Raw genomic sequence first — 23794 nt, 5'->3', positions numbered from 1 at the left:
CTCTGGTGCTGGTGACAGCTTGCGCAGTGCCCCTTGTCCTTGATCTATCAGTGACGCCGCAGCCTTTCATAAACAATTCCGCATCGTCTGACATCCTCGCTTTCATCTCCCCGGCCCGCCACCCGTTATGGGATGACAGCTCGCAGAGTCTCCTTTTCCTCAAGAAATTCTCCTCACGTTGCCTCTTTTCGGTTTGAACCGACGCCCGTCGTGATTGGCCTAATATAACAGGATTGGACAGAAAGACCCCCTTTTGTTTTTTTCCTGACAATTTAAGCACCCATGAGGTTTCGTGAAATAGATAGTCCGCGCTAGAGCCGCTTCTCCAATGATATCCACCTAAACCCTGGTGGCTTACGCACTCACAAAGTTCCCTCGCTCACTTCTCTCTCCTCTCGCTTTCTCTGCAGCTTTCCCCTTGGATTTCCTCTTGTTATCCCCTTTTTCAAGTTTGAGCCAATCGCCCTAAGTCCTGAAAACTTTCAGAAACTTCTGGAGCGCTTACGCCTGCTTTGGAAGCGGAGAGGAAAGTCGACTAAGGTTGCTGCTAAAGGAGAGGTTACAAATTGTGCTGCGGCTCCGACAAGATGACTTACGAAGATAAAGAGACTAGTATGAAAACGGGGAAGGGGGGTTCTGCCCCAGAAGACGTGGGCGGTGCCTGTCTGTCCTCTGTGAAATAGAATTGCTGAAAGCCTTTTTTTTGTCATCCTACTCAACACGAGTAGCAAAATGTCATGACTGTGGAGACACACGGGAGAAAAAAGCTGCTGAAAGATGTCCAAGGCTGATAATGTTGTGAAAAGTAGCAGTGTGTTAAGCCTTTGGGGGGCGAGCATGTGAACAGAGGTGAACATATCTCCCTCTCACACTCTCACATTGTTCCCATGCATCTTTCTGCTTCGAACCCTCCTCGCTTGCACCTCAGACGTTACTCACGCATAAATAAATTCATAAAAAGAAAGAGTGGGTCTTTCTCTTTCTCTCTCTTTGTTTTTCTTTATTTCATTCTCTCTTTCTCTCTCTCTCTCCTTCTGTTCCTCCCTATCTCTCTTTACCTTTCTTTCAACCTTTCTTTTTCTCCGTGTATTTCTTTCTTTCTCTCTCTCTCTTTTTCTCTTCATCTTCCCATCTTTCTCCCTTTTTATCTCCCTCTCTTTCTTTTCATTCTCTTTTCTTCATTTGTTTATTTTTATGTTACTTTCTTGCTCTCTTGCTGTCTTTCTTGCTTTCTTTCTCTCATCCTCACTTTCTCTCTCTTTCTCTCTTTCCTTTCTCTTTCCCTCTCTCTCTCTCTCTTTCCATTTCTTTCTTCATCTCACTCTTTTTCTATCTGTATTTCTTTTTTCTCTTTCTCCCTCCCACTCTTTCTTTCTCTCTCTTTCTTTTCTCTCTCTCTTTTGTTCTCAATTTCCCTCTCTTTTGCTCTCTCTTTCTAATCTATTAGTCCACACCCCTGTGAGAATGTTACCTTGTTGCCCCGAGCTAAAATTAGTTTGACATCCCTGCGTTAGATCATGAAAAAAGATTTCACCTCTTTTGAAAACTGAACACGTGTAACATTGGTTACTGCTTGATCAATGTGACAAGGATCATTACGCAATCATCGGCTCGGCAACTCCTCGGAAATCTGACGGCGATGTTTGGACCGTTTAGGATCCCAGCGTGTAACTTGAATCTGGCCTTCAGTCCCCCCAAACTGGTGCTCGCCATCTCCATCAACACCGCCGAAATGTTTCTGCATGTCCTCACACAGCACACATGCTGACTTTGGTAGTGGAAAAGTGTTGCATTTCCACTCTCGGTTTCAGGAGAAGCCATTTTTTATTGCCTCACAAGCCACTGTGTTGTTGATTGTTTGGCTGGAACCTCCATGATTGTATACGGAGGAAGTGGCAACAATGTGTTGCAAGCGTCCTATCTCTAAGCGGCATCAGCGCTCCAGACAGTAGTAAAGCCTGATTTTCTTGGACTCCCAACACAGGTGTCTAATTTATAGAGAGCTGACGCCAGGGTTGCAAGTACAACTGGTTTCATTTTAGATTACTTTGGTCATTGGTCATGTAAAAAGAAATCCCTCTCTTGTGAAATGTAAAATTATTTCAAAACAAAATTTAAAAAAAATGAACTAATTGTATTTTTTTTCCAGATGTGTAATGTATCCAAAAATGATGCGCATCGTTTTCCAAGGAATGGTTGTTTAACAATGTACAAAAATGGACACTGTGTAATATTTGACCACTTTTTGATTCTATTGTGTACTGTAACCAAAAGTGAGTGCTACAAAGCACAAAAAGAATACAAACGATGTAGACTTAAAGGGACCAAACTAAACCTTATCCCTTCTTTTTGCCCAGCCTTTCACAACATTTTTGGCTTTGGGGGTTACCCGAAGCAGCAAGATGGCGAACGATCGTGTCAGCCTCATGTTATGTAAAATAAATACACATTTCTCAACCTACAAGTGTATTAAAACATTCACATTTATATGACAATTCATGTATTTTTGATTATTATTCAAATTAAGGTACACCGTTAATGAATGAATGACAGTCTTTCAACCACTTGGAGGTTCTAAATAATATACAATGTCCCTTTAAGAATAGCAGTGGGCGACATGGAAATAAGATCCACAGGATCTTCAACCTCAGTGGAAATGTTTAAATCTAAGCTTAAAACACACTTCTATTCTATAGCATATGAATAACCTATATTTTATGTTGACAATAGCTGTGTATCTTTGTATTATTTGCCCTCATTTAAGTTTTAGATCAGGTGATGGTGTCATAATAGTCTGTGGTTTGCAATAATCCGTGGTCTGTGCAGCCCTTTGAGACTCTTTGTGATTAAGGGCTATAGAAATAAACATACTTAAAGAATAAAATCACAACCACTGTTTGTTTTTATATATAGCTTTCACATTCCATGGTAAATTAAACAAATTTGTAGGCCTCGCTAGAAATAATGTCGAGTAGTTGAATAGAAGAAAGTTGCTTAGACGGTATTAACGGCTATTATTAGCAACGAGCGGCTCTGATGCTATCATTAGCGGCTAGTGTTGCGAAAATATGATCTGAATCCAGGCTAGTGTCTGCTGGAAACACTAAAGGGGGCTTGAGTTTTAAGAAAATATTTTTTTCCAGGTTTTTTGAGATATCAATAAATTTAAAGGCCTGATCCCAAATTGTCCCTTCACTGACTGACTGTTAATTCACATTAGTCAGTCATTTGTGAAAATAACACCCTCACAAGTGAGATATTTATGAATTTACAAGAAATGTATACAATTGCGAAATTGTCACCGTCAGGGTCTTGTTCCGAAGTGCAATTGGTCGTCTATCATGAAGGACATGAAATAATATTTATTGTTGAAAAGCATGAGTTTGGAAAACTAAGTGTTTCTACTACAGAAGCTACCCAGACAAACAATCTAATCCATGTACCGTATTTCCACGGCCATAGGACACATTAAAGTCTCAGGTTTCATTCGCGCCCTGTCTCTCATGCAGAGCGGCGGGCGGAGATCAGTTCAGTGGCCTTGGGGTTGGGCGCTCGCTCCTGAGAATGGGAAGTCACAAGTTTGAGCCTTGGCTGAATCAAAACTTATAATATTTTTGGGTGAAATCCCATTTTTTTGTGAGATCGTTTACATTACCAACTAAAGTCTGTGCGTGTACAGACGCTGCCCGACCTACGAGTGTGTTGGGTTCCGGACAATCTTTTGTGTATTTGAATTTGTTCGTAAGTTGCTTCAGCGCTATATTTTGTATGTTTAAGGTTTATACAAGTATGTTTGGGGCTTGTACAAGTAACCTGTATTGTTTTTACACTAAAAAATAAACATTTTATAAAATAATATGCTCTATAAAGATAAATAAAGTGAGCTTTAACTTACTTTTGGTAGTTCCGCTTCAAGAGGTCCTTCTCCGTAGTAAAAAGTGGCCGAAAAAAAAGCGTTCGGACCATTTTCTCAACCGCATCAAGCTTTCTTATTCCACTTTTGTTTCAAAAGAAATGACTCACCTCTTCTTTTCACTTTACACCAACTATATTGAATGGATGCACAAGATATTGAACAATAAAAACGTCAACGTTCTTAGCGCGCTAGCGATATAGTACACATTGCTATGATTTCGCACGAACCAGAAGGTACAAGCCGGATTTCTTCTTCGGGGTAGATGCTGAGTGACCTCTCTGTGAGAGGTCCTCACAGCGCCACACGGTGGAAAGTAGCACTACAGTCATGTCCCGTACTCTGAAAAAGGTACACACAATACAAAGTCTAACTTACAGCTATGTCCGGATATTTCTCGACATCCCAAATTTTTTTTTTGTATCTACCGTTTTGCTTAAGTCGAATGGTCATAAGTAGGGGAGCGTCTGTACTGTGACTTTGAGTCATCTATTGTTTAATTGCCATCATATACCACTTGCGCGGACAAATTGGGTGCTGCTGTTCCCGATCATTGACCACTCCAAGCAGCCGAATCCACTCTTCTATTCTATCATGATAAAGCATTTTTGGCAAATAACTTGATATGTTTTTAATAAGTTATCACACGTAATGTGACTGCAACAAAATCACATCACAAGCAGCACTGTGAACAAAAGCCGGCAATTTCCCCCCTTCAACACAGCGAGGTAACACAACTTGGGTTGGCAGCTAGTCCTAGAAACGCAACATTCCCCAAACTCCAGAACAAAAGCGCAAAACTTTGTCAAGCAAAACAAATGGAGCAGTCAAAAAAACCTGGCGACGGGGAACTTGTTGAAAATGGCAGGAGAGAGCGACGAAGAGACTTGTGAGCCAGAAAGTGAGGAACCAGGGCAAGATAAGTTTTTTGGAGGGGGAAAGTTAGTGCCCCAGGGGGGGTTTCTTCTTGAGTTCAATTTCTCTGGCCGGGAAGGAAGGGGATGAGGGCGGGGAGGCTGGGACAGGCCTAGGTCAGCAGTAGAATGTGTATGTGTAGATTGGATGTTTCAACTCACTCCAAAAAGCCTCTCGAATGTAGGCACTTTCTTTGCTTTCTAAAGAGGTGATCTTATAAGTAGACAACCTGGTGTTGTGTATTTTTTTTTGTATTCCTGGTACAGCACAGTCCGATGGTAAAACCAGAAGAGCACACTATAGTTTATTAATCTTGAAAAAAATAGTTTTAAGATTTGGCCCTATGAGTCTACGCTGTGCAAAATTCAGCGTACCGCAGGAGATCCTGCCAAACGTATCGTTGATATTACAGTGTACACCAAGGGATTCGTTAGCCTTATTTTCCAGGATGCCGTGAAATGAGCTGCAATAGGAAAAAGGCAGGAAGGAGATGAAAGATGTGTATGAGAGCAATACTTTTAAACCATAAATATATGACTTGTGCTTGTGATTATTCCGTCTCAAAACAAATCCAGGTTGTGCAGATAGAAGCCAATAAAGAAACCATAGACAACAAACTCCCAAAGAAAATGATGATAGGTTATGACTCGTTATCTAATCTCAATGTCCCATTGCTCCCCTGACAAAGCTTTCTCCTATTGTACAAACAAGTGTATGAGGGACACATAAAAAAACACATTTTGTTTACTTCTAGTTGAAAAAAAAAAACACTTGAAAGTGTGCTTGTAATATGTATGTGTTGTAAAAATATCCAAAATGGAACAGTCCACTCATTTGATTGATTTTTATCAAGTTTTTATTGTTTTTTTTTCTCTTTTTGGGGTGTTTTGTAACACATAACCCACTATTTTGGGTTATTATAAACACAATGTTATTTTTGAAAGTTTACATGGAATTACTCAATTTCTTTTCAACAAACTACCCTAGTTATTGTATGTTGTTTTTCACATACTAATAACAAGATCATTTAGACTGGTTTTTAAGAGCGGGTTTAATAAAGTGTTTCAAAATCTAGGGGTGGGTTTCAAACAAAAAGACTAAAGACATTTTGGGTTGTTTTGTGCTGTACGACCCCTTTTTTAGGTTGATGTAAACAAATAACATCCATCATCCATTATGTGGGCCGCTTATCCTCAGTAGGGTCGCAGGGGTTCTGGAGCTGATGCCAGCCATCTTCGGGCAGTGGGCAGGGGACACCCTGAACTGGTTGCCAGTCAGTCGCATGGCACACAGAGACAGACAATTCACTTGCTCAGTCACACCTACGGACAATTTCAACCGGCCAATTAACCTGACATGCATGATTTTAGAATGTAGGACGAAACCGAAGTGCCTGGAGTAAACCACTCAAGCACAGGGAGAACATGCAAACTCCACACAGGAAGGTTTGATCTCCTGAACTCAGAACTGTGCCACGGACGTGCTAACCACTCATCGTCCGTGCTGCCCAACCAAATAACAGTTTTGGAGTTTTTGAATGGTTTCAAAAGATAACCCAATATATTGGGTGTTTTAAATATCATTCAGTCATTTAGACCAAAAAGAAATCCGTTTGGGGATTCATATATATTTTTGTGCTGTTGTTGTGTAAGTGGATTTGGGGTGGAGGCCGAAAGCCCATTTTAGAATTGTTGTCAACAAAATAAACCAGTTATATTGTGGGTTAGTACATTTATTTCTGGTCCATATTTGAGCACTTTTTTTGGGACTTTCAAATTCAATTCTCCAATTTCTGTAGTACCATTAAAAGTATAAATCTCGTGTGAAACATTTTGCTGATCTGCAAATAAATCTGCATTCTGCGATTTACATATGCAATTTTAAGTCTTGCATGTGCATTTATTAAGACATGTGATTTATAGATCTTCAGTAAATAACAAATATATGTGTGTATCTGAAAAATAGTTGCGCACATATTTTTGAGACAAATTTCTCCCCATATAGGTTTTGTGTAAGAAGAAGGTAAATATCTTTGTTACATTCTCAGTAGCGAGAAGTCTTCGCATTACAATTTATCACTGGTAAATGTAACTTTAATTTTTTACATGGCCCATAATAAATGTCCATTATTGATACCTAATCCTTGGAGTAATACAAATTTCATAGTGCCCTGTTAAGGTTTAGCATGGACCTGTCCTCTTGGGTGGGACCCATAGGGGGCGATGACCATTCATTGGACAATGCCATACAAACTAATGCCAGCTGCTGTTAATGATGAGAGAAGAAGCAAAGCAAAGCCAAGCCAATAGAACAGCTGTGTCTGCATCATTTTTAGCAGACTTGTTGTATGTATTTTCATTTAATGCGTCGTCCATTGATTCAGACTGCTGAGAAACATGGCAACAATTTCAAGCACTTCATTCCAAATTCAAGCACTTCTCAAACCTAAACAAAAAAACCCAATAAAATACAAACATTTTAAAGAATTTCAAGGAAGATTATGAACCCTCTATGTTAGGTTGTTTTGTGCATTATGTAAACCCTAAAAAGTGGGTCATAATCAACACTGTTCTGTGGGGTTTAAGTCAATAACCCAACATTTTTGGGGGGCTTTAAAACAACGACTTATGAAGCGTTTAAAACAGCTTGACACAATTTTAAAAGTTTGTTTTGTATGAAGCATCCTAACTTTAGGAGTTAATCTGTAAAAGAGAACCAGAATTTGGGCAGTTGTTTTTCAACATTTTGTTCAAGCAAAAAAACCTAGAAAGCTTGGTCAAATTAGCCCAAATAGTAGCTGGGTTAGGCCTGGGTTATATGACAAAGGTTTTTCTCAATACAACAATATAACATTTATTACAGCCCAGTATTGATAATTACCAAAATAAGGATCCCATCTTTGTTTATTTCATATTTAGGTCGAATTTTTTCCCCTGAGTGTATGTTGACAAAACCAGAAACCTGCTTTTACTATTTTTTAAAATCAGACCAAAAATGCATAGTGACAAACTTCTACACAGCGTTTTACAAATATGGGGAATATTAAACAAAACTAAAAGTTGACAAAAAATGTTAATCAAAACACAGAATATTGCACATAATCTGAGGTAGACCTCCAATCATAAAAAACATAAATAACAATAAATATGCAAAGTAATTTTAATTTATACTCAGCAACATGTTAAAGCTGTTTGTGCATGCTGTCTTAAGGTGTTTGACAAGGTTAACAAAAAAAAAATTATGTTCTCGTTATGGATCCTTAAAAAGTCTTAGAATTCCTTATCCTAAAAAGAAGGCATTAATTGGCATTAAAATGTCTTACATCAAATTTTCGAAAGTCTTGAAAATATGAACACATAAATATGATTTATATTTGTTTGAACTAAAAAGATTTAGTTACATTTATCAATTGTCTTTTTTAATAATTCACCGGTTTACATTTGTGGCAACATCGCATGACCACCATAACTGAACTATCAAAATGTTGATGTGTTTTCAGTCGAGCCTTTCAGACCAGACACATGTCTTGGTTCTACCGACAGTACACAAAGCAACTCCATAAAGAGACGTTTACTTTGGACCATGGAAAAGTGTACATTTAGCGAGAAGTGCTTTCCGACGAACGTTTTTTCCCCAGGGCTAAAAACTGTGCCAGGTAATGTGCACGAGGCACGATGCAATATGTGCAAGAAATAGTGGTGTATTTTTGCTTTGTTTGTTTAATTGTTTGTTTTTTGTTGACTTGGTCTTAAATTTGATATCAAAAGGCATTAAAAAAGTCTTGAAAAGTCGTGAATTTGTCTTTAATCCCCAATGTTCCGGCCTGGAGCCTTCGCTCTAAGAATGCTGTTCTACAAGTGATTCCAAGAGCCAAAAAGGGATCCGCAGGTTCGAGAGCGTTCTCCATCCGGGCCCCAGTGCTGTGGAATGCTCTTCCCCCTGAGATTCGATCTGCAACCTCAGTGGAAATGTTTAAATCTAGGCTTAAAACACACTTTATTCTATAGCACATGAATGACCTATATTTCATGTTGACAATAGCTGTATATTGTTTCGCTTTCAGTGTGTGAGACGCTATTCCTGCGAAATGATTCGCTGGTCCCAATCACCTTCTTTGGGTCCTAAATGCTGAACCTTGTGTTTTAATTGCATTAGCACCCCTATTTTCTTTGTGTGTTCGGGTGGTGTAAATACAGCTTAAATTATTGACTTTTATGGTACGTTTTTATTATTTGTTTTGGCAAAAATGACATGACGATTATTATCTTTATTTTGTCTATTGCTTAGGCTGGATACACTCTCAACCTAAAAAAATGGTTATTTTTGACCCAAGAGTATACCACTGCACTCTACACGATATCAACCTGACCTGGAAAAGACGAGTGATCTCAACTTAAAGAAAAAGTTTAACGTCAATAAGCAGTCCAATTCAAATCAGTCAAGATGCGAAAGTGTCTTTTTTTTCATTAGAGAGTTTAAAGAAAGAAGTGTTTGACTGAGGAGGAAGAAAAGGAGGGGGCAGATATCAGTATGTGTTTATGGAGAGCCTAGCCAGAAGCACAGATTGACAGGAAATTGAGTCTTTTTTGCCTGCTGGGCTGTACCACTTGTACTGATCTGACAGGGGTAGATGAATGTGAAAAGCTGACAGATGAAGCAGTTGTATTATCATATATCTTGCGTGCTATAAGGCTGTTTGCCTTAGCGCCTCCAGAGTCTATCTATCTGCTGAGCAACGTTTAGGACGTGGCTTATTTATGGCCAGCGAATCGCCTATTGATTTGCTTTTGAGGAATTAGCCCCGTAGGGACATGGCTGCCCTGTTCAATTGTAGTTAGGGCTAAATGAAACAAACAAAACAAAAACAAGAACAGAGAGAATGTGAAAAAGGAAAAAAGGCTTCTGGAAAATCAGCTCACCTGAATGGATCAATGTGGGCATCTCGGAGCAGGGTTAAGTGAACCTGTGCGAAGTATGTCTAGCACATGGTGTGTATGTGTGCCAACACTATTTGTCTGTGTTCAAACACTGCAACTCTCATTTATCACTGTTAAAAGATTTCCAGAGAATGACGCCACCCGTCCTCTTTTTCGCAAAAAAAAAACAAAACAAAAAACTGCAAACAGGGCGGGACTTGACATGGCGAGATTTGGATGCTTACTGAAGAAAAAAGTTACCATAGCTAGTTACTTTGTTTAAAAAGTAATTCCGTTAACCCTCGTATTACTGGCACTCAAACGTGGCGCATTTCGGAAGTTGTTCCAGGTTACTGTATATACTCATATTGAAGCCAGCCACCTAAAACTGCTAAAAAATGGCCACATAAAAAAGACTTGGAAGGAAACGTGTAAACCAACCTGTGGAAGCGATGGCGCTTCATATTTCTTGTGTAATTTTGAAAGCTGGTCAAGAAACACTTAGCTGAGACACTCCATATCCATTTTATGGGCTTCAAACCACTAAAAGATTTCCTCTACCATTGCTGATTAGTGTCCAACATGTTTTCTTTTCTTTCAGTCATGATGTATTGCAAAAAAATATTTAACAAATAAAAAATAACAAAAATTCACAATACTTTTATCGAAATTCTGCACTAATGTTTGCCCCATTGATTTCTCGTTGGGTTGTGGTTCCTGTATGAGCAACGCCCCATGCTCAGCCTTCCTTTCGCTACTGGTTACACACAACCAAATTTGTCCACTTAAGCTGACACCCTGATTTTAGTATTTTATTTTATAGTTGGAAATACAGCTTAGATGTGAGTATACATGTTAGGGAGAATATCAATAGGATGACATTCTTGCACTCTGTAACAGTATTTAGTTGTCCTTTGCTGGGCCATATAAACATGCTTATTCCACTTGGAGGACGTAATTAGTGGAACCATGGTGGCAGACAAAGTGTTCATTTATCTGTGGGAGGGGAAACAGGTTTTCATAAAATAGCTTTGAAATATGTGAACTTTTTTTAATAGGAAGCGGAGTAATGCACAATAGTGTAACGTTGATTGAGTTACAAATTTTTATCAATAACGCGAGTATCCTTTAGCGAGAAAATACTTTTTCAGTTACTTTCGACCACCTTACTCCCAACTCTGGCCCTGGCATCTGGTTTCTGGGCTCAACCTCAGCACAATGTTCTCTCCGACCACCCCACCCACCCTACATTTTCTTCTCACAAACTCACGTACACACCATGCGAGTGGCTGGACTTTAATATGGTTATGATTAGAGACGGGGGGCTCAGTAGAGGGAGTGAATGGGAGGGCCCTTTTGGGGGAAGTGTGGTGAATGCAGGACACGAAGCAGGTTTGAATGAAACCTGCCTGTTCAGACTTTTTCTGTTTGCCTTTTGAAAAGCGAAAAATAAATGCATTAGAAGAAAACAAGCAGGAATAAGTTTTGTCCTTTGAACCAGATCAGCTATTCCTCTTGGGGAGGTTCTGCTGGGCCGGCCCTGCTCCCCCTCCCTCCCCTTCTACTCTGGCATTCAAGCACTCTCTCCTCCCCCCTCTGCGAGCGTCACGCAGAGGCACTTGGTTCACTCCGCAGTGTCTGGGTCTTGGGGAAAGCTGAGAGAGCCTGTTATTTAGGTCTGTTACAGCAGACGGGAGAGCAGCACAGGCAGGACAGCCAGGGGGGAAGACTAAGGAGTCACGCTCATCTCAGCCCAAGATCTGGTGCAAAAACTGAGATCTGCATTCCGTCCAAGAGGGGGAAGAGAAGGACGGGGGACATCAGCGTCTCTAGCTAGCTGTTGCTGTTGTTTGTTGCGTGAGTGAAGGCGATACTGAGGAAGCGTAGAGGTTTTAAAGAGGGGGTTGGGGTGGGGGGTGCCATGTTCGACTGCATGGAGGCGTTGGGTATGGGCCCCCGCCAGCTCTATGATGTCACCAGCCGCGGCGCATGCATGCTGCGGAAGGCGAGCCCCTTCTTCGCCGGGCTGGACACCTTTGCTTGGACGGGCAGTGCCAGCGTACAGTGTAAGTGGCATCCCATCTGGCTTTCTCACATGACACAACCATTCCTCTCTTAGTCCCTAGTTTGGGAGCTGGCTTGTTTACCCCTCAGGGCTTGGCCAAGGGGGCTTCTGTCAGGGGCAGACAGGAAGGGACTGGGACAGGCAGTCTCCTCTCCTCCTCTTCCCACACCCCTTCAGCCCACAGCTGGTTTGAGCTGCTCAGCCATCTGAGAGAAACTCGCTGCTATGATATGATATGCCTGGCGTGTGTGTGAGAGCGTGAGCATCTTTGCATGCTCGCTCGTTCCAATCCACAGTTCGTCATGTGGGCTCGGTCCTGGCACGGTTCTCATCAAACCTTAATGACAAACGGAGCCCCGCTCAATAAAACAGATGAGAAAAGTTGAGCGCAGGCATCGAGAGGTCGAAGCTTTGTTTACGCTTTTGGATACTAGATGGGTAATGATATTCCTCTTGAGTCTAACACGAAGTCATGAATTAATAAGGGGATGAATTATTTAGCAGGGAAATGGATGAATAAATCAGAAATGCGGAATGCGTGCAGGGAGTTTTTTCTCTTCTCATTGCGATCGCCTCATCTCCACTTCTTCATTTCTAACAGTGGGCCCTGATGTGGACAGACAAAACTATGGACCTTCTCAAGAGGGCCACTGTTGCTCTGTGACATTGGAAAAAGGAGCAAGAAGGTGTCTATCTGCATGAAAGGAACAAGAAGCGAGATGTAGCCTGAACCAAATCTTAGAGACGGGACAGTTGGGTAAACAGAATTGGCCTCCGATCATTTTTCATTTATTTCTTTTCAGCCGTTCTCCTGCTTTTTGTTCCTTTTCACTGCCTGGGGTTGTGAGGGAGGACTCCTGGGTCATCCGTCTTCATTAATCGTGAAGACACCAGCGTTTCAGTGGCTGTCATGCACACTGGCTCGGCTTTAATGAAGATAGATGCCCTGTCAGTGACGGCAGAGACCAGGGGGACTCCAGCCAGCATAGCCAGCTTGCTCTGCTTTAGTGAGGGGAGTCCTGATTTTAACAAGATGAGATTTGTTTATTTGATCAATCAGGCATCTCAAGACACCCCCGCCCCCTCACTTTACACATCCACTCACATGCACGCACTTAAAGATCAGATTGTGTGTGTTTGTTTCAGAAACTCGCAGGTTAAAAAAAAGTCCTGAGAAACTGGCCTAAGGGGAAGGGAGTGGAGTCTAGCAGAGCAGAGTGGAGGCTTCTGTGGTGTACTGTTTCAAGCCAAATAACCTTTGTAAACAAGGCTGTCCTGTCCCCACACGAGAAGCCATAATGCCTCTCTTTACTCAATCAGTTGCTCCTCATTGTCCTCATCAATGAGGTTGATGAATTGATGTTTGAGGCTCATATCTCATTAACCGCTCCAGCTGCACCGCACAGCATGCCCGGTTCATGAAACCACACAGCAAAAAAGAAAAAGAAAAAAATCAATCCACTGGCAGAAAAAAATACTTATTTGAACTCCATTTAAGAATTTTTTACTTGTTTTATGCAAAACATGAAAATGTATTCTTAATCCAGACAAAACTGTCTTTTGAAGCATGTGGCAGTTTTGGTCATGTATTTTGACCAAATACAGACAAAGAAAATGTTCTGCAGAGGTTACAAAAAAACTCAAAATGAGTAAAACAATTTTCCATCCACCAGATACATTTATTTATATTACATAGTAAATAGTATCTTTGTATTTGTTATTTAGAGATTTTAATATGCAGAATTTTTTTATTTAGCATATGTTAAATAATTTTACGGATTTAAAAAATATTTTCTACCAAAATTGGATAAAAAACATAATTCATAGCTATACTTGAAAAAAAAATCTAATGGGCAACATGATCTACTATCTGCTAAGTAAGACAGTTTTGCTTCTTTGTAGTATAACTTTCTTTTTCTAAGTTATTATCCATAAAATACTGCACATTTTGAGCAAATTTATCAACGTTTTGCATATTGTGGGGATGATTATAGATATATTTAATGCTGCCAATGGGATAGGATTTTTTTTTGCAGTGCGCACATGAAAATAAAAAAATTAAGTGGTGAAGAGATGCAAAATTAAATGTTAGCCAAATAATGTCAAAGTTCATTTGAATTAAGTAAAAATGTTTTGCAAAACACCATTAAAACATTTATTGTCCCCAAATCTGGCAACAAATTGAGTGCAGGCTATTGTGTCAGTAAATCTCAGGCGGCGATAAGTGTCACTACTGTTGGCCAGCACCCTCAGAACAATCGGAGGATTTAAAAGTGTGTGGTCAGTTTTCCTGTTTTTCTGTTCAGCAGAGGGAGACCTCAATGTCAGAGGTTAGTCAGAGGCTTCGGCCTGGCCAATGTCAGTTCTGCTACATGTGTGGCAGCCTTGTCAGCCTGCTGAAAAGGGGGGACCCTTTCAACCAGCTTGACTTGTGTAATGCCTTTAAGTGCCTTATGCCACGGGGCCACGATCACGTCAGATCTGCCTTACACGTAAAAGAAAATGGACACTGATTTAGTCATACGTCAATGAGAACTGAATTAGTCAACTGCTGGAGAAGCCATTTCAGAGAGCCTGAGCAGAGCGATCGCCTCTCCGTCGATGTTCATTTGCTTAGAAGAATGAGGCAATTACGCTCAGTGGTTCTCCAGGGTCACAAGAAGGGGAAGTGTTTCCGCTCCTACAAAAACATACTCCCAGATACCCTACATTTATTTAAGGTCTCAAGCTGGATGCTTGCAAGTGACACTTAACAGATCAGTTGTCCTGTTTTCGACTGCTCACGAAGCGATTTAAACTATAGGAAAAATCAGTGCTACTGTACCTCTGACCACTGCTGCATTTTGGTCCTGATTGTTCTCCCCTGCGATAGAAGTCCACAGTTATTTCATTATAATTACAAAAGATTTAATTAAAAGATTAGAATGCCTGGGGGGCTCGGACACACGACAGATAGATAGGGCTATCTTTCTGGTGGCGACGCTGCTGGGTGGGGGTGCGTGTTTGCCTGGGGTGGGGGATGCTGGAACTTGTGCTAAAAAGCTCATGCTTCATATGAGGACTTTTACTCACTTCCATATACTTACATAAAAACCTTGTTTATGATTTCAAAATAATGTCAAATGAAGGTGCTAAAGTGAAAAGGGTTGAGGAGACAGCTGCTTCAAGGTCATCAGGTTGCAATGAATATGAGAGGGGGCGGACCCCTCACTGGTTTCTGTAAACTATTAAGCTGTAACAAAGCACCCGAGTTATACAAACCGAAGCATTCCCACAACTACAGTGTCATTTAAAGGGACATTTTCTAGCCAACAATCAGCATTCTGTAATTGGAAACTCAGCAAATAAAGGAAAGACAGGATGTCATGCATTTCTTCCTCTACGAATATATTATGCGCAACAGTTTTGAGGTGCAGAAAAATGAAGTTTTCTTATAAGTTGCCAGATTACTTAAATTAAAGCTTATATAAAGCATACTTTTTCAAGTTCAAAACAAGCTCGAGGTACTGTATCCCAGCAACAGACAAACAGCACTGTCTATAAACCAACAACTTCAGTCTGCCCAGTTTAGAGGATTTGGACCTGAACCTGGCCAGAATTTGGATTTTCTTCCAAAATTTTGATTTTCAGAAGACAGGAGATCAGCGGTCTGGAATCTATGGCTCGCGAACCATATATGGCTCATTTCATGAGTGCAGTTGGCTCGTTGATGAAATGCTACCTGTGCAAGTTTTGTGAGTAGCGTTTTGATTCCGATAAGCTCAACGCCTGGTTTGATGCATGGATCGCAGAAGTTCCTTTGTCAAGGAAAAGTCTTCTGTCCTGTGTATAAAGTGCACAGTCTTCCCTTTAGTTTACAGTCTAAGTGTCACACAAACTGACTCTGTTTTGGCTCTACATGCACAGCTAAAGAATCATTTCTATGAAAGCTCATCAAATGTTGTGTTTTCACTGTTGAGACAGTTTCTGTTAAAAACCCAAATCAAACTGGAATTACCCCAAAAGTAAAGTGGTATATTTGTTGATATGGGACACAGGCTCTGGTATTATTCCATCCATCCATTCATTATCTCCACCGCATATCCTCAGTAGGGTTGCAGGAGTGCTGGAGCCCATCTCAGCTATTTCGGGCAGTGGGCAGGGGACACCCTGAACTGGTTGCCAGCCAGTCGCAGGGCACACAGAGACAGCCAACTCACTCGCTCGCTCATTCACACCTAGGGCCAATTCACCTGACACGATTTTGGAATGTGGGAGGAAACCGTAATGCCCCGAGCAAGCACGGGGAGAACATGCAAACCCCACAAAGGAAGGTTCGATCTCATGACCTCAGAACTGTGCCGCACACACGCTAACCACTGCCCCCCCGTGATGCCCTCTGGCATTATTATTTCAAATATATTATCAATTGATCTAATGTCACACAGTGAAATAAAATGTGCTGATCGGATTTAGCGGTTTTGCTGAATTTTGTATTAAAATATATAGTATGGCTTTTTCAAAAAGAATAATAAGAATATTTTGTTATTATGCCTCTTTGGGTCACAAAGGATCCCCACTTCTGCGGTAGATCATGTTGCTGATTTCAAGAAAGTATGTTTTTTCTTATTTTGGTAAGAAATCGAATCATTAATTCGGCCCCTGTTGAGCGCAGCATCTCCCTTGCTGTTATTTATTTATTTATTTAAATTATCCACTCGTCATATAGACTGTTTCTTTTTCTTTGTGGATGATCTGTGGCACGGATTCCGCACACCATGTACGGTGTCCGGCACTTTCGCTGCCCAGCGATTGCGCTGATGTCCCGCGAGTGTGCTGCTGAGGCGGGTACGCTGCCCTTCACCGGGCAGCAGTGCATTCACAGAGCAGCATACGTGCCACAGCAGCGCGTTTGCAGCACATTCCTTTTCTTTGAGGATGATCTACAGCACAGATTTCGCGCACCTTAAACGCCGTTTGTCGCTTGCACTGCTCTGGAAATGCAAAATTATCGGACACAAAATACAAATGGTAAAATTTGAGCTTGCTTTGGGCTCGGTCCTTCAAATCAAGTTAGTCGGTCGGGCTCGAGCTGGTTCGGGCTTTCATACCCACGGGCTGGGTTTTTTAGGCCCGATCTCACCTCTAGTCCAGTTGCATTCTGCATGAAACCCCTTCTACATACCATTATAGACGATTGACAATGACAGAAATATCACTGGACGGGTGTGGTTTCTATATGCGAACCTCTTGAGTGCAGTGTTTATATTTGCCTATTTGGACACCTAGCCCAATGAGTCCAACCCCAAGACAGTCAATGTGCCAGGCCGGATTCCACAAGCCCGTGTTAGAATCTGCTGCAGCCCGAATGGCAGTTTATAGCCCTCCTCAGCAGCGTCAGTCACACGGCTGTAAATAAAACTCATCAGCCACGCAGAGTCTGAATATGTCAGGTCACACTGAATCACACCAACCTCCCGCCCTCTGTCGTATTAAAGCCACTTTGCAGTATTTCGCACCAGGTGCTGACTTACTGCCAAGAAGAATGTCGTTCCGCCAAGAAATCCAAGCAAATAGCTAACAAAATTTGAAACCGGGCCTCACATATCACCATAGTGCAGAATTTGGGTTTTTCACAATAGTTTGCATACTTCATATCTGGCTGCTGCTATTGTGTCTGTTTACCGAGAATAGATTCCCTCGTGCTTGGGCGTGGGCGCGTGCACATTTGTGTGTATAACGTTTTGAGATGGATGTGTGTATAATGTATATAGGAGCAAGAGCTTGTAACCTCGGAACCATGTGTGAAGAGAGCAGCCCTGTTATCACCATGTTATTGACTGACAGCCTGGCTCCAGCGTTGCTAGGGGCCGACTGTTATGAGAAGCCATGGCCAAGACGGGCCTCCGGAGCCAGATTGGCTCGAGTCTTCTCCCTGTGTCAATGGCCTGTGTTTGTGCAGGAGTTCTTGGCCATGGGAATGGTAGGCAGCTGACGTACAACCTTTGTCGAGGCTTAGGGGTGAATAGCGCAAAATGATTTGCTAGACTAGGAATATTTTAGTTTGTGCAACTGCCAAGAATGAGTTTTTGTTACATATATGCATTTCTTTGCTTTTAAATATTCAGTAAGGGTAGGCTGCTGCCGTACACTGAACTGACCTTTGCCAATTAGAATTAAGAACTAAACTACTGGGCACTAAAAGGAGGAACTTTCTTTTGTTTCTGCTCACAGCAGGAAACAAGAGAACATGTTGACATCTTACAGCTGTTTAGTTTAGTTAGTGTCAGGTTTTTTTTCAAACCTAATTTCACATATTTTGACCAGGATCATACATTTTTTGCCTCAATGTAAACTCTGCAAAAGGCCTCATGCACAGATGTGGAAATGTCCATGTTTTTTTTAATCTCGGGTTCTGTTATAGTCTGATTTGCATTTATTTACTTTGGAGCCGTTGTTTCCCCGCCACATCATTTAGATTTCCTTTCTATTTTGCTGCTGCTTTCCCAATGTGGTTATCTTTTGCACATTTTGCGCATGTGTAAACTCTTTTACGGGAATCCGTCTTCCCTTGCAGCCACTGCCTGACCTTTCTTCTAATCCTTCCGAAGTATCTGACTTTAGCCAGGTGTCCAAGAGGAATATATTTTACAATAGGACCACAAGCAGGTAGATGCTTCCTAGCTACAGACACCTTATCTTCACTGTACTCCTGATGTCTGCAGATCAGTATGTGTTAACTCTACCTCCAAAGTTCGAGCATGTTTGCCAAAAAACACTGGGAGAAGAAACTAGCTATACTGACACGCAGGAAGTCATCCAGCAAAGCAGTGAGGCGCTGCTGGGAATGATTTATGCTTTCTTCAAGAATGCTGAATGACTGCAAGGTACACTCTGTGTACAGCGATCCTGGGTGTCCTGAATGGCGCTTTGAAGTGAAATGTATTTTTATTATTATTATTAATTATTACTCTAGTAAGCACTTTTCTCATAGTGCGCACTGTGTAGTGTTTTTACTTTAAACCTGGATGTTGATCTTGCACCAGCACCACACATGGGACTTATGTGAATTAACCTACCTTTTTATAGACAAAAAACACTCAAAATCTTAGTTTCCTTACATCCTATTCTCCATATTTTCACGGTTTTGATATGAATGTCACACAGCCAACAAAATACATTTAAAAACTAACCACAGAATTGTTAAATGGCAAGGTTCATTCTAGTCAAGAAGTTCAGGGCAATCTGTTGGGACAAAAAATGCCTTGCTAGCCACAAATTCTCAGAACAACCCACACAATTGTTTCTAAGACCATTGGCAAATTGGTTTTAGTTTCAGAAGTCACCACAGTAACACAGATAACAAACCAGTCATGGAACAGAATTACAGTTATTTGTCGGTTGTTGGCTCTTGTTTGGTCGTCATGTTTAAACATGAAATTTTAATTTGATTTATTATGCTGGCATTTTCAGAGATAATTTTTACGAGATTTTTGTCACATATATTTAAAAAGAGAGGATCAAATTTCTATTTTTGTTGTTAGTTCATCCAAGTGATGAAAGTGATTTCAAGTCTCAGATTGTTTTTAAGGCAGGGTACACATAAACAAAAATCTTTGTACTGATTTTCGCCCTTCTGACTTAACAGTAATACAATTCATGATCTTGTTAATGGATATAAAATTGATAGGTTCTGAAAGTAAGAGCCTAAACGAGTCATTACCAACTATTTGTATTTATGAAGATTCTCAATATTTAAGACCAAAAATCTTCCATATGCAAGTTTTCCCATACTGTGAACATTGAAAAATAAGCAATAAACAGAGCTATTTGATTAACAGCTCGGTGCTCTTTGGGTAGGGCTCCCGCCATGAGACAGGGAGGTCACTGGTATCGCGCCTCGGCAGGGTCATACCGAAGACTTACACACATTGCTTCCCTGCTTGGCGCTTGGCATTAGGGGTTAGAATTGGGGGGTTTGGTCAGATAGTGACTCCCAACGACAGGTGTTGCGACATATCTGTTGGGTAGAACGATAGTCGCATCACTTACCGTACCCAGTCGCACGTGTGTGTATTGAAGCCAACCCCCGGTTAATTAAGGATGTTCGAGGAAAACGAATAAACAAATTGGCAAATGAGAGCATAGGTGTAAACAAATAAAATCATGCCCAACTGAATCTTAGGTCATCACTCAATTTTTTGATTCATTTTTTTTGTACTTTTTTAGACCAGTGCATCAGACTCTTCCAGCTGTGGCCTACTCAATGCCATTTTTATTTGGGCACAGGAGTGCCAGACAGCTGAATAGATTTCCTGTAGAAGTTGCTTCCTTCGAAACATGATATCTGTTTGACCTTTTTGGATATAGAATGTTGGCACCAGCACATTCGCAAATGAGAGTTTTGCGTTTGGAGAAGAATGGTCAGACAAGTGCTTTCCCTTTAGAGGGCTGCATTGTCAGTGGTAGGAAATATTTTCTATATCTCTGGGTTTCTGTGTAGGGATTATTATAGCATCCTTCACAAACTTCATAACACTAATTTTTGTACGTGTTATAGGTGTAGCAGTCATTTGGTTCTTTTTCATCAAGGAATTATCCATCAATGTCAGTTTCTCAAATTCATTCTCCAGACTTAAGATAGTTTAGCATTTAAAATCCTAGTAAATGTCTACTCGGATTAAGATTAAGTCGTGTTCTTGTCTTATCCAATTGGAGTACGTCATTTGCTCATCTTGGTCTACAACGCTTCCCAAAAAGGTGGGAGTGAGTAGTACTGTTGTTGTTTACATTAACCTCCTCTCCCCTCACTTCCTCTGACTGAGCAAAGCTGCAGCCAAGGCATGCTACTTCTACTTTTGTTGGTTTCTATTGTTGTGGAGAGGAAGCAATAGCCATTGAATGAGTGCTGGAGACCTTGCCAGAGACAGACAGGTGAGAGCCAGGGCTACAGATGGTGAAAGGAAGTCTGTAAGGACGAGAAACAAGCCAAGGATCAAAGGCTGTAGGCTTCCCTCGATGACTCTCTTTTCTACTTGTTTTGTCTGCTTCCTCTTCTTGCCAGCCTGTCATTTGCTCCCGTGTTCTTGAGGTGATCAATGGCCCAAGGCTGAGCCATATTGCCAGGTTTGGGTTCACTCTCCAGTCAGTAAAGTAAAGCGGTGCGCCACTCTCTTTTATTCGGCAGATGAACAATCGGCTGGAGCGCACCACAGGGATGAGACGCCACATATTTTCCACACAAGTGCACTTGATCATTTTCTTTGCCCGAGTTTGCCATCAATGTCCAGTTTATCAATCCATCCAGCCTTCTCCTCTTAACAGCTCGTCATAGGTTTTTAATATGCACCATATTCGCTTTCCCTATTCTTTGTTGTTTTGCTAAGATGTCTCCTTTCTCACTTTACCAAGGACATTTTAAGTATTTTTGGGAGGGTTCATTGGGGACAGGCAGAACGGCGCTTGAAGCCAGCTTGTGTGTTTCTGACAGGGTTGTGTGTTGAAGGAAAAGGGGACGCTTGCTGCCAAATGTCGGTTGACTTGGCTGACTCAGTCAAGAAAATATCAAAAGGCTCTTTTATGAGGTGCTGCAAAGAACAAAATGTCTTTTGAAAGCACAAGCAGACTGCAGGGATAATTCCACATTAGAAAAAAATTGTTTGCAATAATTGTCCGTTTAAAAACAAATACAAATAATGTAATTAGTAAAATGTCCTCGCTAATTGTTCCTTTTCGAAAACGTAAACATTGGACCTGATGCTATTATGCTAGCAAAATGTGCCCTGACTACATTGCTTTATTCGACCTGCTGCATTCCTTGTTTTGCCTGCGAGAACATTGATCAAGGCAGCATGTGAATATGTTATTATGGTATTTGGTACTTTTCTCTGCAGCCAATGTGGCTGATATGTTTGCATTAGCCTATCGCTCTTATTTCTTGACTTTCGGCTGATTGTAACAGACAGTGTGAATTCGGATGTATGTGTATGCAGCTTCAAATTTATCACTTGACCATCTCCACAGACCAGCAAGGTGAAAATTTTTCAGGGAGGGTGGAAGTGTGTTTTCAGTTAATGAAATATATGAATCTAATGACAATATTGTCTCTTAGCGCCTTTAAGAAAACTGTCCTCTTCTGCTTGTCAATGCAAATGCCACTTTGCCCGCTTTAAAAGTATACCAACAATTTATTACACAATTTTTGGCAGGTTACATTGTGTGGCCTCTGGGACGGAGCTTTGTGTAAGTTACACAATGGACTCTTGATAGACTTCTTACATTGAAGCTTTCAAGTGACTCAACTGTGTGCAACAGAACTTGAGCCAAACGGTGGAATGATGTGAGCTGAGGAAAATGGAAGTGGGACACAGATGCAGTCAGAAACGCTGTGATACAGATCCTTAGGAAAAACTGGTTCCAAATAAATGCAAAGAAATAAATGTGTTGTCTGCGGACCTTGCAGCAGAGGCCTCTGAGGGATGGCAGGAAGACGTGGGCTGAAAGACAAAGAGGAAAGAGGCACTACAGCACGGGTGTGGTTATTTCTTTTCCCCTTTTTTTGAAGTCCCTGGTCCTGGTGGAGGTATGCTTCTGCGGCACTCCGTGTGCACAAAGGTTGAGAAGGAAGGACAACCAGAAAAGGGTCAAAAGTGCTCCAACCCTCTGTTTATCCTCCATTTTTTCAATCTGCTCCTCTTCTGCCCCTTCTGTCTGCCCAGTAAAACAACCCCTTTGAATTGAAAACCCTTCTTTGTGCCCCTCTTTCCAACCAAGGCCCGGACACCCTTTTACTGCTCAGCAAACTACGTCAAATACACGTAAGCTTTGCAGCCTGTTTAATGAAGGTAAAGACCGAGACAAAGGCCCGGCTCGCTGTCACATGAAAAGCAAAACCATGAACGTAATGAGGCCCTTACACGCAGGGTATTTTAATGGGGAACAGTGAAGCGCATGGGTACGTTGTCAGGTACAGTCCGGCTTTTACAAATCAAAAGTGGACGCGGCTATGAGCGTGCCTTGTTGCGCAAAAGAACACCTACAAATAGGACCCTGCGTGCAAATCACTCACACACTATGTAGAGTGTTGTTGTCACATTGCAGAGCCACGTTAGTATGCTAGGGTAGCATTTATGGAGTAGCATATCATCAAAAATTCACTCTCACCGCCGAGTCACGTCCACAACAGCTACAGGCCTATTGTGAAAGAGAACTTGTTACGCTGCCAGACTGTCATATGCCGCACAGTAAAAAGGCTGTTGCAACATCAAGCATGAGCTGCACAGTCACGCCTTTCTAAGAAGCACTCCCAGTTACAGTTAGTGAACAACAGCCCCTTCAGTGTGACCAGAGAGCCCACATGCTCCTCTTCCTGCTCTGCTGTTCATACGTTGATCCACTAACATGACCCAGAATTTAAAATAATCGACCTGTGTGAGGTCACCTCCAGCTAAAACGCTATTCCTGTCAGCTCATACTCCTGCATAATGAGGCTAATTATTGCACTCGTACCCACACAATGTCAGGTACTTAGGTTCAATGTAGCCCAGATTTATTTTATGTTAGTCAGTGAGTTAGTGAGTGTATTACTAGAGTTTGTGGACATCGGGTTGTGCGTGTATGCATTAAGCCTTGGTCACAACAGCTGGTGCGCAGAGGGAGAGAAAGGATTAGCAAGTTGATACCTGGCAGGGTAACATACAGTGGCTACTGATAAGTCAAGAATTCCTTTTTCTAGTCTCCAAACTCCTCCTCTTTCCCAAACAACAGAAGCCACCCACCTACCTCCATCTTCCGTCCATCATCAGGTCGCGGACTGATTGTCATGCAAATGTAGCCTTAGGCATCGGAGTGCTGATAAGAAGGGCCTCTCATTTCACAGGGCTTTGTTTTCTAAACAGTGATGAGCCGAGTTGAGGAGACTGGGGAAAAGGGCTCTTGGCAGCTGACTGAATGGGTCCACTTACTGTGGCATTATGGATGTACTGACCCCCGGGCAAACTCAGAAAA

The 23794-nt window shown here is 41.5% G+C and overlaps 1 protein-coding gene across 2 annotated transcripts in view; it reads left to right on the top strand.

The window, feature by feature from the left end:
* The window catches only part of rarga (retinoic acid receptor gamma a), an 84046-nt gene that overhangs the window by 50126 nt on the left and 10126 nt on the right, over window positions 1–23794 (top strand). Inside the window, exon 1 of one of the 2 annotated variants that reach the window (XM_088331243.1) lies at window positions 11364–11810. The exons of the other annotated variant lie outside the window; for it this stretch is intronic. Coding sequence (XP_088187369.1) covers window positions 11666–11810 — 145 coding nt within the window. The 5' untranslated portion in view covers window positions 11364–11665. Of the gene's footprint in view, window positions 1–11363; window positions 11811–23794 lie in introns of those variants that run through there. 2 annotated transcript variants of the gene reach the window in all.

The sequence above is a fragment of the Urocampus carinirostris genome, chromosome 3 (assembly GCF_059441175.1).
Source record: "Urocampus carinirostris isolate Australia breed hairy pipefish chromosome 3, RoL_Ucar_1.0, whole genome shotgun sequence".
Taxonomy (NCBI): domain Eukaryota; kingdom Metazoa; phylum Chordata; class Actinopteri; order Syngnathiformes; family Syngnathidae; genus Urocampus; species Urocampus carinirostris.
The sequence above is the reverse complement of the archived record's forward strand: the minus strand, read 5'-3'. Positions and strand labels throughout refer to the sequence as shown.